General features: G+C 32.4%; 1 protein-coding gene across 3 annotated transcripts in view; it reads right to left on the reverse strand.

The window, feature by feature from the left end:
• The window catches only part of LOC141462070 (sodium channel protein 60E-like), a 207897-nt gene that overhangs the window by 26277 nt on the left and 158695 nt on the right, over nucleotides 1–22925 (reverse strand). For all 3 annotated transcript variants that reach the window (XM_074143664.1, XM_074143665.1, XM_074143666.1), the window contains 11 exons: nucleotides 21358–21689; nucleotides 19460–19668; nucleotides 16022–16242; nucleotides 15509–15689; nucleotides 9079–9156; nucleotides 8781–8922; nucleotides 8537–8671; nucleotides 4738–4987; nucleotides 3840–3988; nucleotides 1812–1968; nucleotides 839–1053 (listed from right to left, as the gene is read on the reverse strand). In XM_074143664.1, coding sequence (XP_073999765.1) covers nucleotides 839–1053; nucleotides 1812–1968; nucleotides 3840–3988; nucleotides 4738–4987; nucleotides 8537–8671; nucleotides 8781–8922; nucleotides 9079–9156; nucleotides 15509–15689; nucleotides 16022–16242; nucleotides 19460–19668; nucleotides 21358–21689 — 2069 coding nt within the window. The remainder of the gene's footprint in view (nucleotides 1–838; nucleotides 1054–1811; nucleotides 1969–3839; nucleotides 3989–4737; nucleotides 4988–8536; nucleotides 8672–8780; nucleotides 8923–9078; nucleotides 9157–15508; nucleotides 15690–16021; nucleotides 16243–19459; nucleotides 19669–21357; nucleotides 21690–22925) is intronic.

The following is a 22925-nucleotide window of genomic DNA, read 5'->3' on the forward strand; positions in this document are numbered from 1 at the left end:
AAAAAATTAATTTGAATAAAGCATAATTTGTATTAGATAACAATAGGGGATCTAATACAATTTTTTGACGTTTGACGGTCCAATGGCCTTGCGTTGTCTTCTTGAGTACTCTTTTTCGATTGCAACGAGAATAAATTGTTCAGCTTATCAGAGTGTACTTGTTCTACTCAGGTGGAAAAGAGTTCGGTTAGAATTGCATAACCCGTCTCAAAATTCCAAATGCAGTATCTCTTGTCAATTTTTATCTCTAGCGAAGATGAGTACAGATGCTTAGCCAGATCTAATCCTAAGTTTTTGCTTGGTGAAACTGCTGTAAAAAATCTACTGTACATTTTAGAAGATGAATTAAACACTCGGTTTTGAAAAAAGGCAATTCAGAGTGTTCAAGTCGATTGCAGGTTTAAAAGCTTGAAATGCTTTGCTATTAGGAACTATGTCGGCTACTTGATATCGGTTAAAGCAGAGTAGCATTCGCGTAATACACCTGAAAGTCTTCTGGTGCTGTTATAGGGGCCACTACCGCCCGAAGTGTTGAGATCAAAGATACAAGACGAAGTTGACATTTTATGCTTAAAGCAGATTCTATATATTTTTTAAATGAAGACCTAAGCCATTGTAGGAGTCTGAAAAAATAGGTATTATTTTGCTGTTACTTTTTTACTTATCTGCTAGAAAGTAGATTTAGTTCAGGTTTTGGCAATGCTTTTCGGACCGCTATTATATCTACAAGAGTGACTGCAAAGGATAGGAATATTAAAATTTGAGATCACACTACATTCTTTTATGGAGAACATCAACTGTGACCCATGAAGCACTCCTCTTTAGTTTACATACTAACCTTATTCCCAATGTCCAGTGCTTTCTTGATGTTGTAAGACATGCCGTGGTGCTCAGTGGCCAGAAACACCGTGTTCAGCAAGATGCAGACGGTGATCAGTAGTTCGAACAATGGATCCCGCACGATTCTGTACAGTGAGTTTTGCTGTCTCAGCCAGACGTCATAATTTAAACAGCATTGAGAACAGCCCTCGCAGTTTCGATCTACGGGAGCACCTAGCAAATTTAAGATAAATAATTGAATTCCAGGTAAAAACTTGTGGTTGATTTTAAAAAAATATATCAAGGTGATACGACTCGGAAAGAAAGACAGGTTAAGAGGCGTCTAATATATGTGTATACGAGACTACAGGAGAAGCTGTCGAGTCCAATCCAAACTGGTTATATGTTTTTGCTGAAGAGGCTAAATAAACCCTTATCTAGGCATCACCATACCATGAAGAAAAAGGAAAAATTTGGTGTTAGCCCTCAGCACACAACTTTCTCTTTTTGTAATTTACATTAAGTTCTCTTTAAATTTCCAATTTATAATATCTTTTGCAAGTTTCTTTAAACCATCAGCTGGCTAGCAGTGATCTGGATTTTTTTTCCAACTATATCAAAACAACTGCTGATTGGGTCAAAGGTAAGATTGTACAAACATGTATATACATACATATGATTCTTATGCCATATTAGCAAAAATACCATGTACGTTAGAATCTGTAGCTACATTGAGTGGCAAAATACATGTAAATGTGTACAGGTGAATCTGACGCTATAGTTGCAAAATACTGGTCATGATGGGTAATGCCTAACTGTGGAGGAACCGAAACGGAGACTAATAGAAAGCTAAGCTTCTACTTAACAACAAATATAAGGCGCTAATGGCCCCAGTACTCGATGTGCCTTTAAAAAAAAATAAATAAATATTATGAACATAATATCAATCAAGATGACAATCGCAATCCACCATATTCCCTTTGTAAGCTTACCAATGGTAACCACGTGCTTATAATCCTGTGGTAGAGTGTAGATTTTCAGCGGTTTAGATCGTTTTGAGTTGACTCCATTACATTTGACTTCTTCCTCAACTCCTTGAAGTGGTTTCGAAGCGGGGGGTGCGGGTGATTGAGGAGGGTGTTCAATTTTCTAAAAATAAAACATATTATTGTTTATTGTTAAAAATATTGTTATTTTGTTTAAGTAACCCTATAATATATATTAAAGTATTTTTTTAGAATGATCCTTTTATACTACCTTACTCCTCTTTAGAATGTCCTAAAACGATTTTTTCTAGAAAAATTGTTTAAATAAATGCTATTTTCCTACTTTGCTGCGGGAAGTTTTATCGCTGCCATTGTGTAATATATTTTAGTTGATGGGGCATCAAAATATCAAATAAAAATTAGGCACATCATAATTGAAATATAACATGTTCTGCGATCATTCAGAAACCGTAGTTGATGGTGAACCGTAATATAAATCTTCAAAACAATTTATTTTTGTTTTTGTATAATTGCATTCTTTATTAAGAAGGAAAAATTAGTGAAAAAAATTCTAGAGTAAAGTTTTGATAAAAATAATTAGTATAAAATGTCTTAATGGTAGAACTTGTAAAAGTGGTATGTGGGCGTGAAATTGAACGTGGTTATCCCCACCTACTTACGGTTCTATTGGCCAGTATACACGCCCACAAGACCCTTCTTCGATCAGCCATTAGGATTGTTAATGCTAATTATTTCTATTTAAACAACAGTTTAGAATTTTGTTATTATTTTTTCCTCCATAGGTACTTCATAAAGAATCAACTTGCGCAATAAAAATTTCACTACAGAAATTAATGTAATTTTTAACTTAACTATTTTATTCTAACAAAATTCTTGAATTGAATCAAAATTTGGCACATGATAATTAAAATAAAACATATTCTGCGATCATTCATAAACCGTAGTTGATGGTGAAACGTAAAATAAATGTTTAAAATAATTTATTTTTGTTTCTACATTATTTCATTCTCTATTAAATACCTATTGAGGAAAAAAATAGTAAAAAAGTTTCTTTATGGGATTCATGCTATCATTAGTCAAAGTTTCGTTACAGATTAAATAAAGCGATTGCTGCTTATCGTGAAAGTTATTAAAAGTAAACCCTCATTGCAGAAATGATTCTTTGTATGTTCTTTATTTTTGGACGAATCTGGATTTTCATGTGTTTTCGACTAATTTTCTTATGTACCCGAAGTCGCTTTGGTTTCTTCTTTTTCGAATTCACATTTTTTAGCTTGATTTAGTCATTTACCCATTTTAGAGTACAAATTCAACTAAAATAAATCGTAAATAAGTAAGGATATTTTGAATTTGTATGAAACGTAGAACTTTATAGCCATTAACATTTACAAAGTATTTGAAAGATTAACGGACGTTGTGCTATTGGGCGAAACCTAAACTCCATTGAATAGTGTACTGTCACAGAACCACAAACTTATACTTGATTAACACGGTTTCTTTGACAGGATCACCAAAAATATAACCCCACTACTTGCTGAACGTTCGCGAGTGACTGAAGTAAACCAAAAAAACTTGTTTTTTTTATTGACTTGTTACTAAAACATTAATTAGTGAATTCATTTATCAGTTTACAATATTTTTCCGCGACCTCCAAAAATTCTCTCGCGACCCATAGTTTAAGAAGCAATGACCAAATTGAATGCAATTCAAGGCCCAGGTCATTACAGTAAGTAGTATAGAAAGGAGGGTTCTGGCCTGAATTTTTGAGCCCGTCCAATTCGATGACAGGGTTGACCGGAGTGACGTCATTTTGACGTCATGTGACGTCACTTCCGGTCAACCCTGTCATCGAATTGAACGGGCTCAAAAATTCAGGCCAGAACTCGCCTTTCTATACTACTACAGCTCATATCATCATTTCATATAAGCTTGGCGGCTACCACAGCATAATACTGTTCAATGAAAATAAAGGTTTCAGTGTTACAGTTTAACAAATAATTTAACCGTAATTACATTGGCAGGCAGTGCTGGATGTGACTGGTCCTCGGCGGTGAATTCTGGCTCTTCGTGATCGTCCACAACTCCGGAGTCTTCCAACGAGGACTCTCTCTCCCTTTCATTCCGGTGAGGTACACTCCTTTCGCAGCCACCTTCGCCGCTGCCTGAAAAAGAAGATAATAACGAATTTTATGCAACCTATTTGTTGAAGGGACTCCAAATACGTATCGTCAGTGTTAGCATGGAGTAAAATGTTAAAGGTTTTGTATAATTGTTCTTATTATTACTTACATGATGATGTAAATATAAATAAATTATTAAATTACAAATATATATTAGCATATTAGGAGAATCACGCTTCTTCTTCGTTGTAGCAAAAATTTTCACTGATAAATTAACATCTGTTGTGAAGCGAACACTTAATAACACGTCTTGATTTTAAAAAACTGTAGAAGTGATAAGAACTAAAGGCAGATTTACTTCTGTCTATATGGCTCTTAAACAGAAAGGTGCATAAGCAGTGAATGCAGCACGTAGAATTTACCACTGCAGTGCGTGTCATAAACACTGAGATTTAAATATAGAAGCAAATTATTTTTGCTCCATGAATATGACAAGTGAAGAAAAATCACCTTTGCATTAAAGAAATCTCCACCCTATGCTGAATTAAGAAATAGTGCATACTTCAGTGTGTTTAAGAAAAACCTTGTTTAGAACTGCTTATAATTTCTCTTCTAAAGATCATCCAGAATTACTACGTGCTAAAAGAGCTAGATACTGTCTAGATAAATGAAACTAAGATGTCAAGATATAATCAACATTTTGAAAACATCAAGCTGTAATCAATATTCGACCGCAACGGGATAAAAGTTATTAAAAATAATAATTGCTCTTTTAAGTAAACTAGACTCACAATTGTTATCCTTCGGCGCTCCACCTTCTTGTGGCTCCTGTGAGCTGTCGTTCCTTGAATGAGTCGGACTTTCGATGCCTCTTCTTTTCCGCCGTCTAGTTCTTTTTCTGGTATACGAAGACAACAGTAAACCTTTTCTGGAATCGATTTTTCTTTTATTTTCTTTTTCCAATTGTTTAACTGGTATCTTTGATGGATCAAAACTGAACGTAGAATCGTCACGATGTTCTGTCAGGTCTTTACGCCTTTCCTGTAACGTTACAATATGTAAGAAGATATAATCAACATTTTGCAAATCAACATAGACAAAAAATAGTATATTTCAGAAAGTATTAATAGAATCTTTTTGAAAACAGTTAGGATACTCCTTAACAAAAACTTACAGTTTAAAAAGTTAAGTATAAGGGTTGATTAAACGCCAAAAGATACACAAATCAGCAGGTAACCAACATTTCATTAACACTTCATTGATATTATTTAAGTAATTTTACCGCATTAATTTTCATTAATATATTTAAGAATTTATTAGATGTCACATACCCTTATGCTGGCCATTTTCATCTACAAAATATTTGTTCAAGTAGCACACCATTTAACTTAGATTGACTGTAATATCTATTTATCTATAATAATCAAACTATTGATTACAGGTGAAAAAGAAAACGTTATAAAAAATAAAAAAATATGAGCTAAAAAATTCATAAACGTTTTTTAAAAATTGCTTACACCAACTTACATCAATGATTTTATTTATTTATTTTTATTTTTAAATAAAAATCGTCGGTTTAAGTTCATTCTTCGATTAAAGCAATTGTTATTTTATGTAGTAGTCAAACGTTTATAATAATAGGTAATAATTATCTGGCTTTATCGCAAATAATATAGTTTTCTTCAATTACATTCTCCATCTAGGTATTCATCCCACAATGTTGTGTATATGTAATATAAAATAAATAAGATATGCATATTTTTAGGACAGCTAATTATTCCAGTATTTTACCATAAGTAAAATTAGGGGAACTAAATTAAATTACAATTGAGAAATGAATAAATAATGTTGAATAATCTACTTGTTATTAACTGTGTGTTATTTGTCCTCACGAATATTTCGGTAAGACGAATTCAAGACTGAAATATTGTTTTAAATCCTCCGTGATTCAAATTTAAACAGTAGCCGACTCTAAATTTGTCTTTTTCTAATTTAACATGCATGTATATGTGACATCTTCAGAATAAAGGGCACATTAAAGAGAAATCAGAAGAATAATTTGGAATAGAGTTAAAATAAAGTACCTATTTATACGAAGATATAATATACATTTTATCACAATTATAACTATTATGAATGAACTGGCCAGCATAAGGGTATGTGACATCTAATAAATTCTTAAAAAATATTAATGAAAATTAATGCGGTAAAATTACTTAAATAATATCAATGAAGTGTTAATGAAATGTTGGGTACTTGCTGATTTGTGTACCTTTTGGCGTTTAATCAACCCTTATACTTAACTTTTTAAACTGTAAGTTTTTGTTAAGGAGATTTTTGTACCTTTTGGATAGATTTTCCTTTTTGTCTATTAGCAAAGTTACGTCTGCTTTACAGATTTTTTTAAAATTTGGAATAAGCTATTCTATCATTATAACCTGATAAGGTGTTAAATCGGAACCGTAACTACCACTGGAGAGATCTTTTTAAAGAATGGTTATAGTTGCGGTCCCCAAACCGTCCTCAATAACCATTTTTTTGAGAAAGCGTTTTGAATAAAATAGGAAGGTATTTGTACGTAAATAGCAAAATTAAACTGCGATTTCAGTACTTCCTTTTAAGAGGAGCAAGAAAAATAAACTGCGATTACAGTACTTCTCCCTAAAAGGCAAAGATTTTGAATCGAACGACAATTCATTGATGTAAATCGGTTCACTCATTGATAATTTTAACGATTGCAGTACTTCCTCTTAGTAGGTGTAAGAGCATGATGGCACTTCACAGCAACGTAGAGGAGCTTTAATCACTTCTTCGTGCTAAATTTTATCAAAATCGGACTAAGCTTTGTAGAAATATTGGTAATAATAGTTTTAGAAAGGGCCTTATTTGGGTGGGGCAAACTTCCCTCCTTATGAGGCACGGCGTCGAGACTTTTAAAGTGCAAATCTGTACAAAATTTCGATTCGAATGACCCTTCATTCATGAAAATCGGTTCACGTGTCGATAATTTGAGACGATTGCTATACTTCCCCTTAACAAGTGTAAGAGCAGATCGTCGCTTTATTGTTAGGTAGGGGAGCCCTAACCCTATCATCCTACCAAATTTTATCAAAATCGGGCCAAGATTTACAGAGTAATTAGTAATAATAATTTTGGAGGGGGCCTTACATAAAGGGGGCTAACGCCTCTCCCATTCGATGTACAGGGCCGAGACCCCCAAAAGGCACATCTACATAAAATTCCGAATCGAATGACACCTCATTCATGAAAATCGGTTCACGCGTTTAGGCGCTATGTTGTTTACAAAAAAGGTAACAAGAACAAGAACAACAACAAGAACAAGAACAAGAACAAGAACATTTTTTGAAAAAGTCGTTTTTGCTCATTTTCGGCAACTTTTTTCTCGAAACCTATTAGATCTGGGTGGTTGCAAAAAAATTACAGTTATAAAGGAGGGTTTGGAGTAAGATTTAAAGAAAATTTGGGAATTTTATCTTTTATAGAAAAATAGAAAAAAATTGTCAAAGTTGGGTGTTTTTCAACGTTACACTTTTTCGTGCAGTTTTTGATGGTCAACCCTTATACAACTGTCCTACCGGACAGTTTTAATCTAAATTTGGAGGAACTTACGGAAATAAGAAACTCAAGGTGGAATAATGGATCCTACAAAAGTTAGAATCAAGAACATTCTAATCCTAACTTATAGTGCTGTGCAGAATTTAGTCATGACTACTTTCTAATTTTTATGAATCTTAATCATAGCTTAATTACTACTAACAATTGAAATGTAGTCATACAATTTTTGTTTGGCGATGATTTGGTATTTAGTCATTTAATTTCGTTAGTCGTTTCTCACAAAAGGGGCGTGGTGAAAGCCACATTATGAAGAAGTATCTCTTAAAACTACAATGCCCAATAAAGGATCTAACTAGTAGTCTGAAAAATGTCAGAATCATCTCAATATCAGTCCTGTTTAGGACCCCAATGAGCATTTTAATCTGCCAACAACCTACCAAGCTCAACCATAAGACTCGTCCAAAGCCAATAGTTTTCAAAAGTGGGGCAACGATAATCTAGAAGAATGTGCGATTGCTATCCTTGCAAAGCAGATGCAGGAGTGCATTTCAGCTTTCAACCACTGTGTTTGTAAGGTTGGCTTTCGGCTGTGAAAGCAGATGTAAAAAGAATTATACAGACTGTCTCATCCATCTGAATCCGGGACTTGGTCGTTTTTTTTTATGAACTCTCCGAACCAATGTGAATATTTGAAAATGATTTTTGCAGACAAGTTGGAGCATGCTGTAGCATATTAAGCAGATTAAGCTTCATTCCATTCCCAGCTTACTCTGATACTTCGAACTAATTGAGATTGCTTAGTAAGTTTGGAAAATTATTGGAAAGAAGTTGTTAAAGGATGAGTTCTAGTCAAAGATATGATTAGAGGTGGTAGAACAAGTTTTGAGAATGGGTGGCAAAAGAGATCGATGGTGATAACCTTGACAAAATAGGATTAGGCCTGGAAACTTAAGGTTGTGCACTATCGGGTTTATGGTTGTGCACAACCATTTAATATAGAATTTTCTTATGTACCTCATTGGTTATTTCCGCTTCCTCTTCGTAGCTAAGGGCGACTACGGCCAACATTAAGTTGATCAAGTAGAACGAACCGAAGAATACGACAACAGTAAAAAAAACAACACTGAGCGGCCCACAGGAAGCGATCACCTGCAAACACAAAACCCGGTAAGTTAATCACAATAATTGAATATGGTATTGTTCAGAAGGCAAATGACGCTGCCTGGATAAATTAATAACTCGATATTAAATAATATACCATATTATAGACATTCTCCCAATAATCCAGTGTTATCAATTGAAAAGTAGTTAGCATGGACCAGAGGAAGTTGTCAAAATTGGTATAGCCGTTGTTTGGATTCTCGCCCACTCGAAGGCATGTGTACCCAGTCGGACATTGTCTGCGGAAAAAAAAATAAACCTGTTAGTAATAAAATTTTTGCAAATACAAGCATTGTCAACAAACAGTCCTACTGGACGCCATCAAAACACGAGCTAAGCTTGGATTGAAATCCAGAGCTTTGGCCGTGGCAAGTGCACCCCTAGGGCTTGCTTACCTTGCTCCCGTCACATTGCCGCAGATCAACGGGTTATTCTCATCATCCACCAGCCATGCAGACTCGTTGGTAATCCATCTGTAAATTAAAAACCAAAGTTAAGACACGAAAAGTGCATATTACTTCCACTAAGATTGCCAGTAAAGTGACGGTTAAGAGCTATACTACTATTTTGGCATCATTTTTCTCAAAAACTAATTAATCTATGTCATTAAGAAAAAATTACATTTATAAACCCCTATTGTAATTGCCTACATTATAAAGAAAATTTGGGAATTTTATCTTTTATAGAAAAAGAGAAAAAATTGTCAAAGTTGGGTGTTTTTCAACGTTACGCTTTTTCGTGCACTTTTTGACGATCAACCATTATACAACTGTCCTACCGGACAGTTTTAATAGCTCCTAAATACTAGACAGAAATCCGAATGCAAATGCTGTTATAGCTTATCATTTAAACACATTTTGTTTCTTCAATTTGAAGAAATTTGAAAGTAAAACAGTTATAATTAAAGAAAATTCCCGGAACGAGTCCCCAAATTAGATGGATGAAACTACTAAATATAAAAGCACAGTTTATACTCTTTAACAAAAACTTACAGTTTAAAATGTCAAGTATAAGGGTTGATTAAACGCCAAAAGGTACACAAAGGAGGATTTGCCCTATATTATAAAGAAAATTTGGGAATTTTATTAAAACTGTCCGGTAGGACAGTTGTATAAGGGTTGACCATCAAAAACTGCACGAAAAAGTGTAACTTTGAAAAACACCCAACTTTGACAATTTTTTTCTATTTTTCTATAAAAGATAAAATTCCCAAATTTTCTTTATAATATAGGGCAAATCCTCCTTTATAACTGTAATTTTTTTGCAACCACCCAGATCTAATAGGTTTCGAGAAAAAAGTTGCCGAAAATGAGCAAAAACGGCTTTTTCAAAAAATGTTCTTGTTCTTCTTCTTCTTCTTGTTGTTGTTGTTGTTCTTGTTACCTTTTTTGTAAACAACGTAGCGCCTAAACGCGTGAACCGATTTTCATGAATGAGGTGTCATTCGATTCGGAATTTTATGTAGATGTGCCTTTTGGGGGTCTCGGCCCTGTACAGCGAATGGGAGAGGAGTTAGCCCCCTTTATGTAAGACCCCCTCCAAAATTATTATTACTAATTACTCTGTAAATCTTGGCCCGATTTTGATAAAATTTGGTAGGATGATAGGGTTAGGGCTCCCCTACCTAACAATAAAGCGACGATCTGCTCTTACACTTGTTAAGGGGAAGTATAGCAATCGTTTCAAATTATCGACACGTGAACCGATTTTCATGAATGAAGTGTCATTCGAATCGAAATTTTGTACAGATTTGTACTTTAAAAGTCTCGACGCTATGCCTCATAAGGAGGGGAGTTCGCCCCACCCAAATAAGGCCCTTTCTAAAACTATTATTACCAATATTTCTACAAAGCTTAGTCCGATTTTGATAAAATTTAGCTCAAATAAGTGGTTAAAGCTCCTCTACGTGGCTGTGAAGTGCCATCATGCTCTTACACCTACTAAGAGGAAGTACTGCAATCGTTAAAATTATCAATGAGTGAACCGATTTACATCAATGAATTGTCGTTCGATTCAAAATCTTTGCCTTTTAGGGAGAAGTACTGTAATCGCAGTTTATTTTTCTTGCTCCTCTTAAAAGGAAGTACTGAAATCGCAGTTTAATTTTGCTATTTACGTACAAATACCTTCCTATTTTATTCAAAACGCTTTCTCAAAAAAATGGTTATTGAGGATGGTTTGGGGACTGCAACTATAATCATTCTTTAAAAAGATCTCTCCAGTGGTAGTTACGGTTCCGATTTAACACCTTATCAGGTTATAATGATAGAATAGCTTATTCCAAATTTTAAAAAATCTGTAAAGCAGACGTAACTTTGCAAATAGACAAAAAGGAAAATCTATCCAAAAGGTACAAAAATCTCCTTAACAAAAACTTACAGTTTTAAAAGTTAAGTATAAGGGTTGATTAAACGCCAAAAGGTACACAAATCAGCAGTTCCCAACATTTCATTAATACTTCATTGATATAATTTAAGTAATTTTACTGCATTATCTTTTCCTTCACATTTTTTAGAATTTATTAGATGTCACAGACCCTTATGCTGGCCAGTTCATTCATAATATTTTTTTATTATAATTATGATAAAATGAGTGATGAATTATTCTGAGTAGTCACATATACATGCATGTTAAAGTAGAAAAAAACAAAGTTAGAGTCGGCCACTTTTTAAATTTCAATCACGGAGGATTCAAAACAATATTTCAGTCTTAAATTCGTCTTACCGAAATATTCGTGAGCACAAATAACATACATTTAATAACAAGTAGATTATTCAACAATATTTACTCATTTCTCAATTGTAATTTAATTTAGTCCCCCTAATTTTACTTATGGTAAAATACTGGAATAATTAGCTGTCCTAAAAATATGCATATCTTTATTTTCTTTATTTTATATTACATATATATAACATTGTGGGAAGAACACCTAGATTGAGAATGTAATTGAAGAAAACTATATTATTTGCGATAAAGCCAGATTATTTATTACTTATTATTACAAACGTTTGACTACAACATAAAATAACAATTACTTTAATCGAAGAATGAACTTAAACCAATGATTTTTATTTAAAAATAAAAATAAATGCATAAAATCATTGATGTAAAAAAAGTTTATGAATTTTTTAGCCTCTTATTTTTTTTATATTTTTTATAACGTTTTCTTTTTCACCTGTGATTAATAGTTTGATTATTATAGATAAATAGATATTACAGTCAATCTAAGTTAAATGGTGTGCTACTTGAGTAAATATTTTGTAGACGGAAATGGCCAGCATAAGGGTCTGTGACATCTAATAAATTCTAAAAAATGTGAAGGAAAAGTTAATGCAGTAAAATTACTTAAATTATATCAATGAAGTATTAATGAAATGTTGGGAACTGCTGATTTGTGTACCTTTTGGCGTTTAATCAACCCTTATACTTAACTTTTAAAACTGTAAGTTTTTGTTAAGGATCTTTAGTAGAAAAAGAGAAAAAAATTGTCAAAGTTGGGTGTTTTTCAACGTTACGCTTTTTCGTGCAGTTTTTGACGATCAACCCTTATACAACTGTCCTACCGGACAGTTTTAATACAAACACACGGCAACATAATTTGTAATTATGTTATTTTAACATTATTTGTACAACATTATTTGTAATTTGTAATCTGTAATGGTTTAGTTTCAAAAAAATCTTCACAATCACAATAATTACATCTAAATATCTTATCACATCTTTCAAAAACACTCGTACAATGTTTTACTATATTACTCATGTCTTACTATTTTTTTTTGCACCGTAACCTACTATGTATATCACTTAACCTTCTAACCTGTTACCTCCTTCAACTAGAGCTTCCCACACAATTAACACAAAAAATGAGACTTTAATGCTTTAATTATCTGGGTATTAATTCACTTAGCAATGAAATTGTTAAAGCTATATAATAAATAAGTGGTGCGATTCTGGATAATGCTCTAAATCTAAACTAAATAGAACTGATTCCAGGCTGAGGGGTGAGCAACTATAAATTCTCATGAGTTTTAAAGGAAAATTACAGACAATATAATGAAATAACATGGTTTTCTGCAAAGGAAAGAATTGGTAATATTTTATTTATTTATGATTTAAGGCGCGTCCAACATCTGAGGTTATTGGCGCCTGGAGCTTTTTTCTGTGCACTGCCGGCGGCTTCTGGATAGGATTCTCTCGTTTCAGACTGTCCATCACCGGGCAGAGTGAGCTGTAAGATGTTACTAGGAAGAGAAAATCTAAGGGCTAGTAGCTGGATTATTTTTTTTTTTAAAAAGTATAAAATTTCGTAGTTTCACGGAAAATTTTCAATAATATTTGAATAAAGTAATCGTCTTTGTTAAACTTAACCCTTCAACATGTACACGAAACAGCCAGTTGCAATCGTTAAGACTGCTTAAAGAACACTCTATTGAATGAACGAGCAATAGAACTTTCAGTATCTTCTTTGTCGGCGATCACGTAGACTTATGGGTCGTAGCACACCTTTTTACTGTATCCACAGCCGGTTTCAACCTTCATCAAAGGAAGATTAATCATGGTATAGAGAATTTAATTTCACTTAAGTTTCTGTCTCACACTAAACTTGCTGACTCCGTCTCATTATGGTAGAGCACCAGTTAAAAACAAATGGGTTGTTTCATGTTAATATAAAAAGTTAAGCATTAACCTCTGACGATAGATAAAAATCCGATATCGTTCACGGATACAATAAACAAGCCGGCGGATAAAATCAACGATAAAGTATGAATATTAATAAAAAACACAAAGTAATTGCAGGTTTATTACATTAGATATACAGTGTGAACCAGTATTGTCCATAGGCCTACTGTGTGTAGTACATCTAAAGTGGAGTTCAATAAATTGATACCATTTCGAAGCATAAGTTATTCTCCAAACAGCCTCAATCTTCCTCCGGATGCTGGAAAAATAAAAGTAATCGAAATTTTTAAGAAAACTCATTAGGCCCTTATGTGATCATTATCCAACCTAGGTGCTGGCACTTTTTATAAAAGTTTCCTTGTTTAATGGGCTTTTAAACGGTATATCATTTTTCAGGATTCCTTTTATCTTTGTATGAGAAATTACGTTTGTTTTACAAGAAAACGTGTTCACAAGCACTCAACAGTGTTAGTTATCAAGTTGTTTAAGTCATTGAAAACTCTTTTAGTTCGACCAATAGTCAATTTTTACATTACAAATTGCACTTTATAAAAAAAAAAAAAATAACATTTTCTCAAATATTTCAGAGTTTAGATTTTTTTTAAAAAAAATTTATTTATTTATTTTATTTATTTTTTTTAAAGTGCAATTTGTAACCTTTGACTTCCTTATTTAAAGGCAGCCTACTTTAAAAATTGACTATTGGTCGAACTAAAAGAGTTTTCAATGACTTAAACAACTTGATAACTAACACTGTTGATTGCTTGTGAACACGTTTTCTTGTAAAACAAACGTAATTTCTCATACAAAGATAAAAGGAATCCTGGAAAATGATATACCGTTTAAAAGCCCATTAAACAAGGAAACTTTTATAAAAAGTGCCAGCACCTAGGTTGGATAATGATCACATAAGGGCCTAATGAGTTTTCTTAAAAATTTCGATTACTTTTATTTTTCCAGCATCCGGAGGAAGATTGAGGCTGTTTGGAGAATAACTTATGCTGAGAATAACTTATGCTTCGAAGTGGTATCAATTTTTAGAAAATTTATCTGTCTTTCTAACCGTGTCATCAGAATCGAATTCGGACTAAAACTTTCTGAGTAATAACATTTTTATCGGAAAAAGTAATGATTTTAGAAAAAAAATTAAAAGTGACGTCACTCAAGAACAGTGGAAAATATGAAGTTGGCCAATACGTCATTGAACTCCACTTTAGATGTACTACACACAGTAGGCCTATGGATAATACTTACTGGTTCACCCTGTATAGGCAAGGACTCCTATAAAGCTAACGTATAAAGCACCTCTACCATTTGAACTGCAATACCGTGGAAGATTTGCATCACATAATATTCAACTGCCCTGTTCAATGCCTCTTAGATTACAGTATTTCTTTAATGTTATGAACCACTAATGTATTTAGAATACAAATTTAAAAAATGTACTTAGATTAGATTATCAGGGCGGGACCTACGCTTCATGGCACCGCAGCCAAAAGAGGTTTATTGTACCTTCCTTTTTTTGGATCTAGTAGACGAAACCTTCCCTACTAAAGAGGTTGAGGACTTTCCCTACTAGTTCTTTTTGCGCTACTATCTCCTTCGGCCTCAGCGTTCCAAAGGTTTCATAGCGCAACCACTCCTATTACAACGAAATCGAACAGCCAGCGAGAGGCCGCTTTCTCCTCTTCCTGACACAATCTGCACAACGGTTCCGAGCTAATAAGCCCTTCCTTGTACAGATGACTATGCCCCCTATGTGTACTGTGTAAATGTATTGGGGTGTAACAGTATATGTTGCTCATGTTCATGTTGTAAGGCTGGGACACCCGCAGGGACGCCAAATACCTGGCTAATCCACTTCCCCCTACGGGGAAAAATGTACTTAATTTTGTTGTGAATGCAGTTAAGTTCTAGTATTTTAAATAATCATTTGAAAAATTATTTTGTTGTGTAACAAATTTTGTTTCTTTATTGGACTATTATTTTTTTAACTGGTTTCGGATTTTAATCCATCATCAGAGTTTAATTCATCCGATTGGGCGATCCAAGGTGTATTACCCGAGTTGCCTAGAATTTTTTTCCCCTCAGAAAGGACTTTAACAATTTATTTATTTATTAACTTTTGAAATTCAGTTTACTTACATCCACCACATACGATGTGACAGCTCCTGAGGTGGTGTAGGTACACACTTGTTCCTGAGTTCGCCCATGTAGACCTGCAGCGCGAACAATGCGAACACCATCAGACAGAATATTGTCAATGTCATCACTTCGGCTAATTGTTTAAACGAATGTAGCAAAGCGTTTATGATTGTCTTTAATCCTGCAAACAAATTTCAGAGTAAACTATATTAACTTCTTTTTTGAAAGGTAGATATACCTCTTATTAGTCATAAAAAATTTTTCAGTATACATTACATTGTTAGTTTTAATAAATAATTTAAACAAAAGAGTTAAGGTACAGTATTTTCTGTCACAAATTGATTGTAACCAAAACATATGATCTCCCACCATAAAAAGTAATTATAGTAATTATTATAAATTAATGATTAAAACTGCCATTAGTAACCATGTTATAAAAATCTTGTCTGGTCCATTTAGAAATCTTTACCCAATCTAATCACTATTATCTTAAAATACTCAAAACATACAAACCTGGCATTATAGAAACTGTCTTCAAAGCTCTTAGAACACGAAACGTTCTAAGGCCAGCCAAATTTCCCACTTCCAATCCGATTGTAGCATATCCAGATGTGATTACAATAAAGTCTAGCCAATTCCAAGGATTTCTTAAATAAGTGTACTTATTTAATATAAATCCTTTGGCAACACATTTAATCAACATTTCGGCGGTGTAGATGGCAAGAAACATGTACCTGCACATACATACACACATACTAATTTTAGTCAAAAATAAATCTTGCGAGAAATACTGCATGGCATCTGCAAAATGAGTCCAAGAAAATCCGTTAAGCCGTTTTCAAGATCTTACGATAAAATCTTTATATGAAGGGCACATTAGTTGAACTATCAAATTACAGTTTTTTAAAAAAAATTAGAATTAGACCTATTTCTTTTAAATTACAATATAATAGAAATAATATTAATTCCATTAAAGAAAGTGATTAAAAAAGGTTTAATTTGTTTAAAATAAAAAGGATGATCTGTTTGGTTTAATAAGTTTAATTCGGTTAAGTATGGAAAAGTTCATTTGTTTGGTTTTATAAGTTTAATTCGGTAAGTTTGGAAAAGTTCATTTGTTTGGTTTTATAAGTTTAATTTGGTAAAGTTAATATGTTTGGTTTTATAAGTTTAATTTGGCAAGTTTGGAAAAGTTAATTCGTTTAGTTTAATAAGTTTTATTCGGTAATGTTAATTTGTTTGGTTTTATAAGTTTAATTCGGTATGTTTGGAAAAGTTAATTCGTTTAGTTTAATAAGTTTAATTCGGTTAAGTATGGAAAAGTTCATTTGTTTAGTTTAATAAGTTTTATTCGGTAAGTTTGGAAAAGTTAATTCGTTTAGTTTAATAAGTTTAATTCGGTTAAGTATGGAAAAGTCCATTTGTTTGGTTTTATAAGTTTAATTCGGTAAGTTTGGAAAAGTTCATTTGTTTGGTTTTATAAGTTTAATTTGGTAAAGTTAATATGTTTGGTTTTATAAGTTTAATTTGGTAAGTTTGGAAAAGTTAATTCGTTTAGTTTAATAAGTTTTATTCGGTAATGTTAATTTGTTTGGTTTTATAAGTTTAATTCGGTATGTTTGGAAAAGTTAATTCGTTTAGTTTAATAAGTTTAATTCGGTTAAGTATGGAAAAGTTCATTTGTTTAGTTTAATAAGTTTTATTCGGTAAGTTTGGAAAAGTTAATTCGTTTAGTTTAATAAGTTTAATTCGGTTAAGTATGGAAAAGTCCATTTGTTTGGTTTTATAAGTTTAATTCGGTAAGTTTGGAAAAGTTCATTTGTTTGGTTTTATAAGTTTAATTTGGTAAAGTTAATATGTTTGGTTTTATAAGTTTAATTTGGTAAGTTTGGAAAAGTTAATTCGTTTAGTTTAATAAGTTTTATTCGGTAATGTTAATTTGTTTGGTTTTATAAGTTTAATTTGGTATGTTTGGAAAAGTTAATTCGTTTAGTTTAATAAGTTTAATTCGGTTAAGTATGGAAAAGTTCATTTGTTTAGTTTAATAAGTTTTATTCGGTAAGTTTGGAAAAGTTAATTCGTTTAGTTTAATAAGTTTAATTCGGTTAAGTATGGAAAAGTCCATTTGTTTGGTTTTAGAAGTTTAATTCGGTATGTTTGGAAAAGTTAATTCGTTTTGTTTAATAAGTTTAATTCGGTTAAGTATGGAAAAGTCCATTTGTTTGGTTTTATAAGTTTAATTCGGTATGTTTGGAAAAGTTAATTCGTTTTGTTTAATAAGTTTAATTCGGTTAAGTATGGAAAAGTTCATTTGTTTGGTTTTATAAGTTTAATTCGGTAAGTTTGGAAAAGTTCATTTGTTTGGTTTTATAAGTTTAATTTGGTAAAGTTAATATGTTTGGTTTTATAAGTTTAATTTGGTAAGTTTGGAAAAGTTAATTCGTTTAGTTTAATAAGTTTAATTCGGTTAAGTATGGAAAAGTTCATTTGTTTAGTTTAATAAGTTTTATTCGGTAAGTTTGGAAAAGTTAATTCGTTTAGTTTAATAAGTTTAATTCGGTTAAGTATGGAAAAGTTCATTTGTTTGGTTTTATAAGTTTAATTCGGTAAGTTTGGAAAAGTTAATTCGTTTAGTTTAATAAGTTTTATTCGGTAATGTTAATTTGTTTGGTTTTATAAGTTTAATTCGGTATGTTTGGAAAAGTTAATTCGTTTAGTTTAATAAGTTTAATTCGGTTAAGTATGGAAAAGTTCATTTGTTTAGTTTAATAAGTTTTATTCGGTAAGTTTGGAAAAGTTAATTCGTTTAGTTTAATAAGTTTAATTCGGTTAAGTATGGAAAAGTCCATTTGTTTGGTTTTATAAGTTTAATTCGGTAAGTTTGGAAAAGTTCATTTGTTTGGTTTTATAAGTTTAATTTGGTAAAGTTAATTTGTTTGGTTTTATAAGTTTAATTTGGTAAGTTTGGAAAAGTTAATTCGTTTGATTTAAAACGTCTTATTCGGTAAAGCTGGGAAAAGTTAATTTGTTTGTTAATCAGGGACAATATGTCACTTATATTATTAAATTTTCAGTCTTTATAATTATCTTTTTCTTTTTTTTTTTAAAAAATAAAGAATTATAGATGACAAAACCTGCCATAAATTATGTCCAGTTTAATAAAAAGTATTTATTTATTCGGCCACCAGTTCACCCGGGAAGTAATATTTCCTCCATGTTCTTTACGATTAATTTTGAAAATAATATCAAAATAGATTGGTATTGTTTGCTCCTTTATTGTTCATTATTGCTAATAATTTTTTTCATGAACAAGGGACCTCATAACCAAGAAATATTTTAATTTTGTTAAAAGTGATTTGTAAATTTGACCCAATTATAAACTATACCATACTAAGAGCAATAAAAATTGAAAACGTTAATTTGCTGTGTTTAATTTAATAAAAGATTGATTGTTTCGGCTGTGAAAGGTGTAAAAAGAAAAAAAAAGATCTTTAAATTTGATTGTATATGATTATATACATAAAAAGTTTTAAAATGACTGCTTACGTTTAATTTTGTTGAAATTGGTTTAATGAGGTAAAAATAGGTTTCTGAAGCTGAAAAGGTTTTTTATGGTTAGAAAGATTTAATTATTTTAAAAAAGATTCATTTGATTGAATCAAGGCTTTTGTTTTAGGTTCTGGTTGATTAGATTGGTTTAATTTGATTCAATTAGGTATCACTGAATTAAAAATACTTTTGACTGGACTAAAAAAAAAAAAAATCAAACCACAAACTTGGTATTTCGGTTAGCTATCACCAGATAACTATTCACCGGATATACTGTTTTGAGATAGCGGTCAAAATCCATCAACATACTGATTACCCTGATTTACATGTTTCTTTTTAAATATATTTACTTTAACATATACATACATAAGCCTATAACTTTTATAACTACTGATAACTTACTCAGCTTCTTCGACAGTTTCAGTTTTAGCAAGGAAGACACAATTGATAAGTATGGTTGCCATGACTGTATAATCGAAATATTGGTTAGTAGATAGGAAGATGCAAGTACGTCGAATGCTATTCCAAGGTGAAAACAAAAATAATGAAGAGGTCGCTGTAAACCTGTGTATGTACTTTTTGCGAAATCTTTTTGATACCACACAGAACGTCTGAAAAATAGGATTTGTTTTAGTTAATTATTTACAAAAAATTTTGCATTTTATTTTAATCTTGGAGTGTAAAGCGTAAAATGACCGTTTTTCTAACACAGAGGGTTCCTTAAAAGAAAAGAAACGCTCATGATGTTTGCAAAGAATTGATTAGATTAGAGAAAGGGACAAGACCAAGTTTCCAGAGATACTGCTTTCAAAGATGTCGGTCCTGGTTAATGCGGTAAGAGAAATCTTTACTTTTACAGCGTAATTTCACCAAGCGTTTGTTCATATAATCTTCTTTGGCCTCAGAGATCTCATAGCACCCTCCAGCGAGATGTAAAAGACTTTTTCTTCTCCTAATGAGGAGCTCCACCTACTTTGGGACAAATATGCGTTGGGACACCTAAGAAGACAAAGGACAGATTGAAATCGTTATGGGCACTCCACTCAATGGGTCTGCCTAGACCAGTGATGGCGAACCTATGACCCGCGCAAGCTTTTTCACTGACCCACAATTGCTAGGCAACCATTTGTTTGTTTACGCGGGTTGATTTAGATTTTGCTAATTGTGTGGATAATTTATATTCTATCTGTATTTTTTTCAATCACGCATTGACACAAAAGCAATTTAAATGCTACCTACAACCTTTAGTTTGATCATTATAGTTCTAAAACGCAAATGACGACAAATGCTTTTGTAGTATTTGAAATAAAGCAACAGTGTTTATAAAATATCAAATAAAATGTATAATTTTACTCATATATTTGTTTGTTAAGAAAATCGACAACCCAAAGCAAATAACCATATTTAGATTTTTCTTCAGATAAAACACACTTTTGTAAGGTTTTGTTCAGTTATGTTTGTAAAAAGAGACTTCAATAGCACTTGTTTCGTCCCGTTTTACCCTTTAAGCCAACTGAATTTTAAAGATGTTTAGTTTTAAAAATATTCAGTTTAAAATTTTTAAACTTAACTCTTGTGCAAATGGGCATTAGTGACCCAAGAGCTAGTACTAAAAGAAAAATGTACCCACGTCTCAAAAAGGTTCGCCATGCCTGGCCTAGACCAACAGAGTGCTGGTGAATGCTAGCCCTAAGTAAGTTACTCTTCAGCACAAAATCTCTAAGGAATATCTCCCAGGTCCTTTCCTTTTTTTTTTGAATCCGAGTATAAGACCGAGGGCTGGTTGCCCCCATGGACCGCCCAAGAGCCAACATCGGCCCAAATTTGAGTAGCAGACAACCCACATGGTAGAAATAATATATGGGCATGGATTGGCCCATTTACTGAGATCTTGGCATCGCTGCGAGTAAGGCTGATGACATCCTTAACAAACACACAATATGCACAGGGCCTGACTCCAGTTAAGGTGGTACCAGGCAGCCTTTCAGTGTTATAGAAGGTTCTGGGACATATGAAAATCCACAGCTTTTCATAGGTAATAAATGGAATAGAAATGTTTAAAAAAATCCATCGTGAGGAAGTGTGAACACATTTTCTTCAGCAGATCTATCTCAGGTAGGAGATTCGATACAAAGAACGGAAGCCTCCTCTTTAGAGGCTCTTCTACCTCTAGATTCAAACTGAGTTTTATTTTCGACACGGGTAAAACAAAAACAAAAGTAATTTTTTTTTAAAAAATTGAATACGATCATTTTTTCCCCCTTTAATGCACTCCAAATCCACAATATAATTTCCCTTACCTCATCAAAAATAAAATTATCAATTTCTTCCAACGGTTTTCCATATAAATGGGAAGGAAATGGTTCATACTTGGTTGGTAAGACAGAACCGTCTTCTACTGATAGTTTCCTCTTTGGTTGGAAACCATAATCTCGGACTAGTTGTGCTGTACGATTCTCTCGTTGATCTAAAGATAGTTTGGTTAATGGTTTCACTTGTAATCGTACTCTCTGCTTGGTTGATTGTTCTCGAGATTTGGCAGGAAATCTAGCAGGTGACCTCGGCCGATTTGGGTCTCCTCCGGCACTTTGACCACCAGATGGGCCTGGCTCGACTTTACTCTCCTCGCCAGCTGACCAAAAAAAAAAAAAAAAAAATAATAATAATACAAAACTACTGTCAATTTAGAAATATATCCTCTCCACATCGAAGTTCATTGAAATCTGTTAGTGTTAGTCCAGGAAATCCTAGAATCTGAAGAATAATTCATTCCGTAAAGTGCTACATCAACATTGATACTATATGGTATCTGTGCACCTTGATATTTATTAATAACAATTTCAAACAACTGTCTTAAAAATACTTTTTAACTAAGTAACAAATTCAGCTATTCATAACCAATTAATTTGGTCCGCGGAACGTTTAATTCGCACATTAAATGATTTAACACTATGTACGCAAGCTGATAGTAAAGTTTCGTAAGAATATTGGTAAGAAGCGAAACATAAGTTGGCATAAGTAGAAGACTTACGGTGACAGTAGAAAGAAAGACTCCTGCCAGGTTATAGTTCAGTCATAAACCGATCTTAAGAATTCAAAAATATTAAATAGTGTATGCTCCAAAAATCTTAAGTTCGAGATTTGAGGGAAAATATGACAAATGTACCTTACTGAGCTATAGGATATAGGGTTTCTCAATTTAGCTTGAATAAAGTTGTGTTCAGTAGCAATGAGGTATAATATAATAATTCTAAATCGAATAGAAATGGATAATATGAAAATAACTCTGGGTTGGAGAACATTGATTATGATGTAATCTCAGATAATTTACTTATAGGTAATGACAATATCCATAGTATGATCAGTAACGTAAGCTCATTTAATAATAATAATCAACAAAAAAAAAAGATTAGAAAATTTGGGAGATAACCATTCAAGAGGTATTAAAAGCCCTAGAGGAGAATAAAGCTTGGAATTCGATAGAGGGCGGATAGCATGAATATAATAACCTCAAAGCGAGTATTTGCCTTTAAGGGCCATCCAACAAAAGGCAGGAATAGATTAATTCGATATTTATATTCCTGTTACGAAAATGACTACAAATACGATTCTTTCTGCTGTAGTAAATCATCCGAACTTGTTGATACATCAAATGGACATGAAAAGGGCATTTCTGAATAGCGAGCAGTATTAGATTTTTAAAGCGTGCCTGATCTGCTTATCGGTGAAGGTGAGAAGAAAATTTGTTTGTATATTATGAAACATTATTTTTATCCATCTCCTTTGATGATATTCTAGTTGATAATATTAATAACATAAAGGGAGAGTTTAAAATGAAAAATTTAAACGTAATTAAGAAATTCTTAGG

Source organism: Rhodnius prolixus, unplaced genomic scaffold (assembly GCF_049639745.1).
Source record: "Rhodnius prolixus isolate KJV_2025 unplaced genomic scaffold, Rpr scaffold_12, whole genome shotgun sequence".
In the NCBI taxonomy this organism is placed as follows: domain Eukaryota; kingdom Metazoa; phylum Arthropoda; class Insecta; order Hemiptera; family Reduviidae; genus Rhodnius; species Rhodnius prolixus.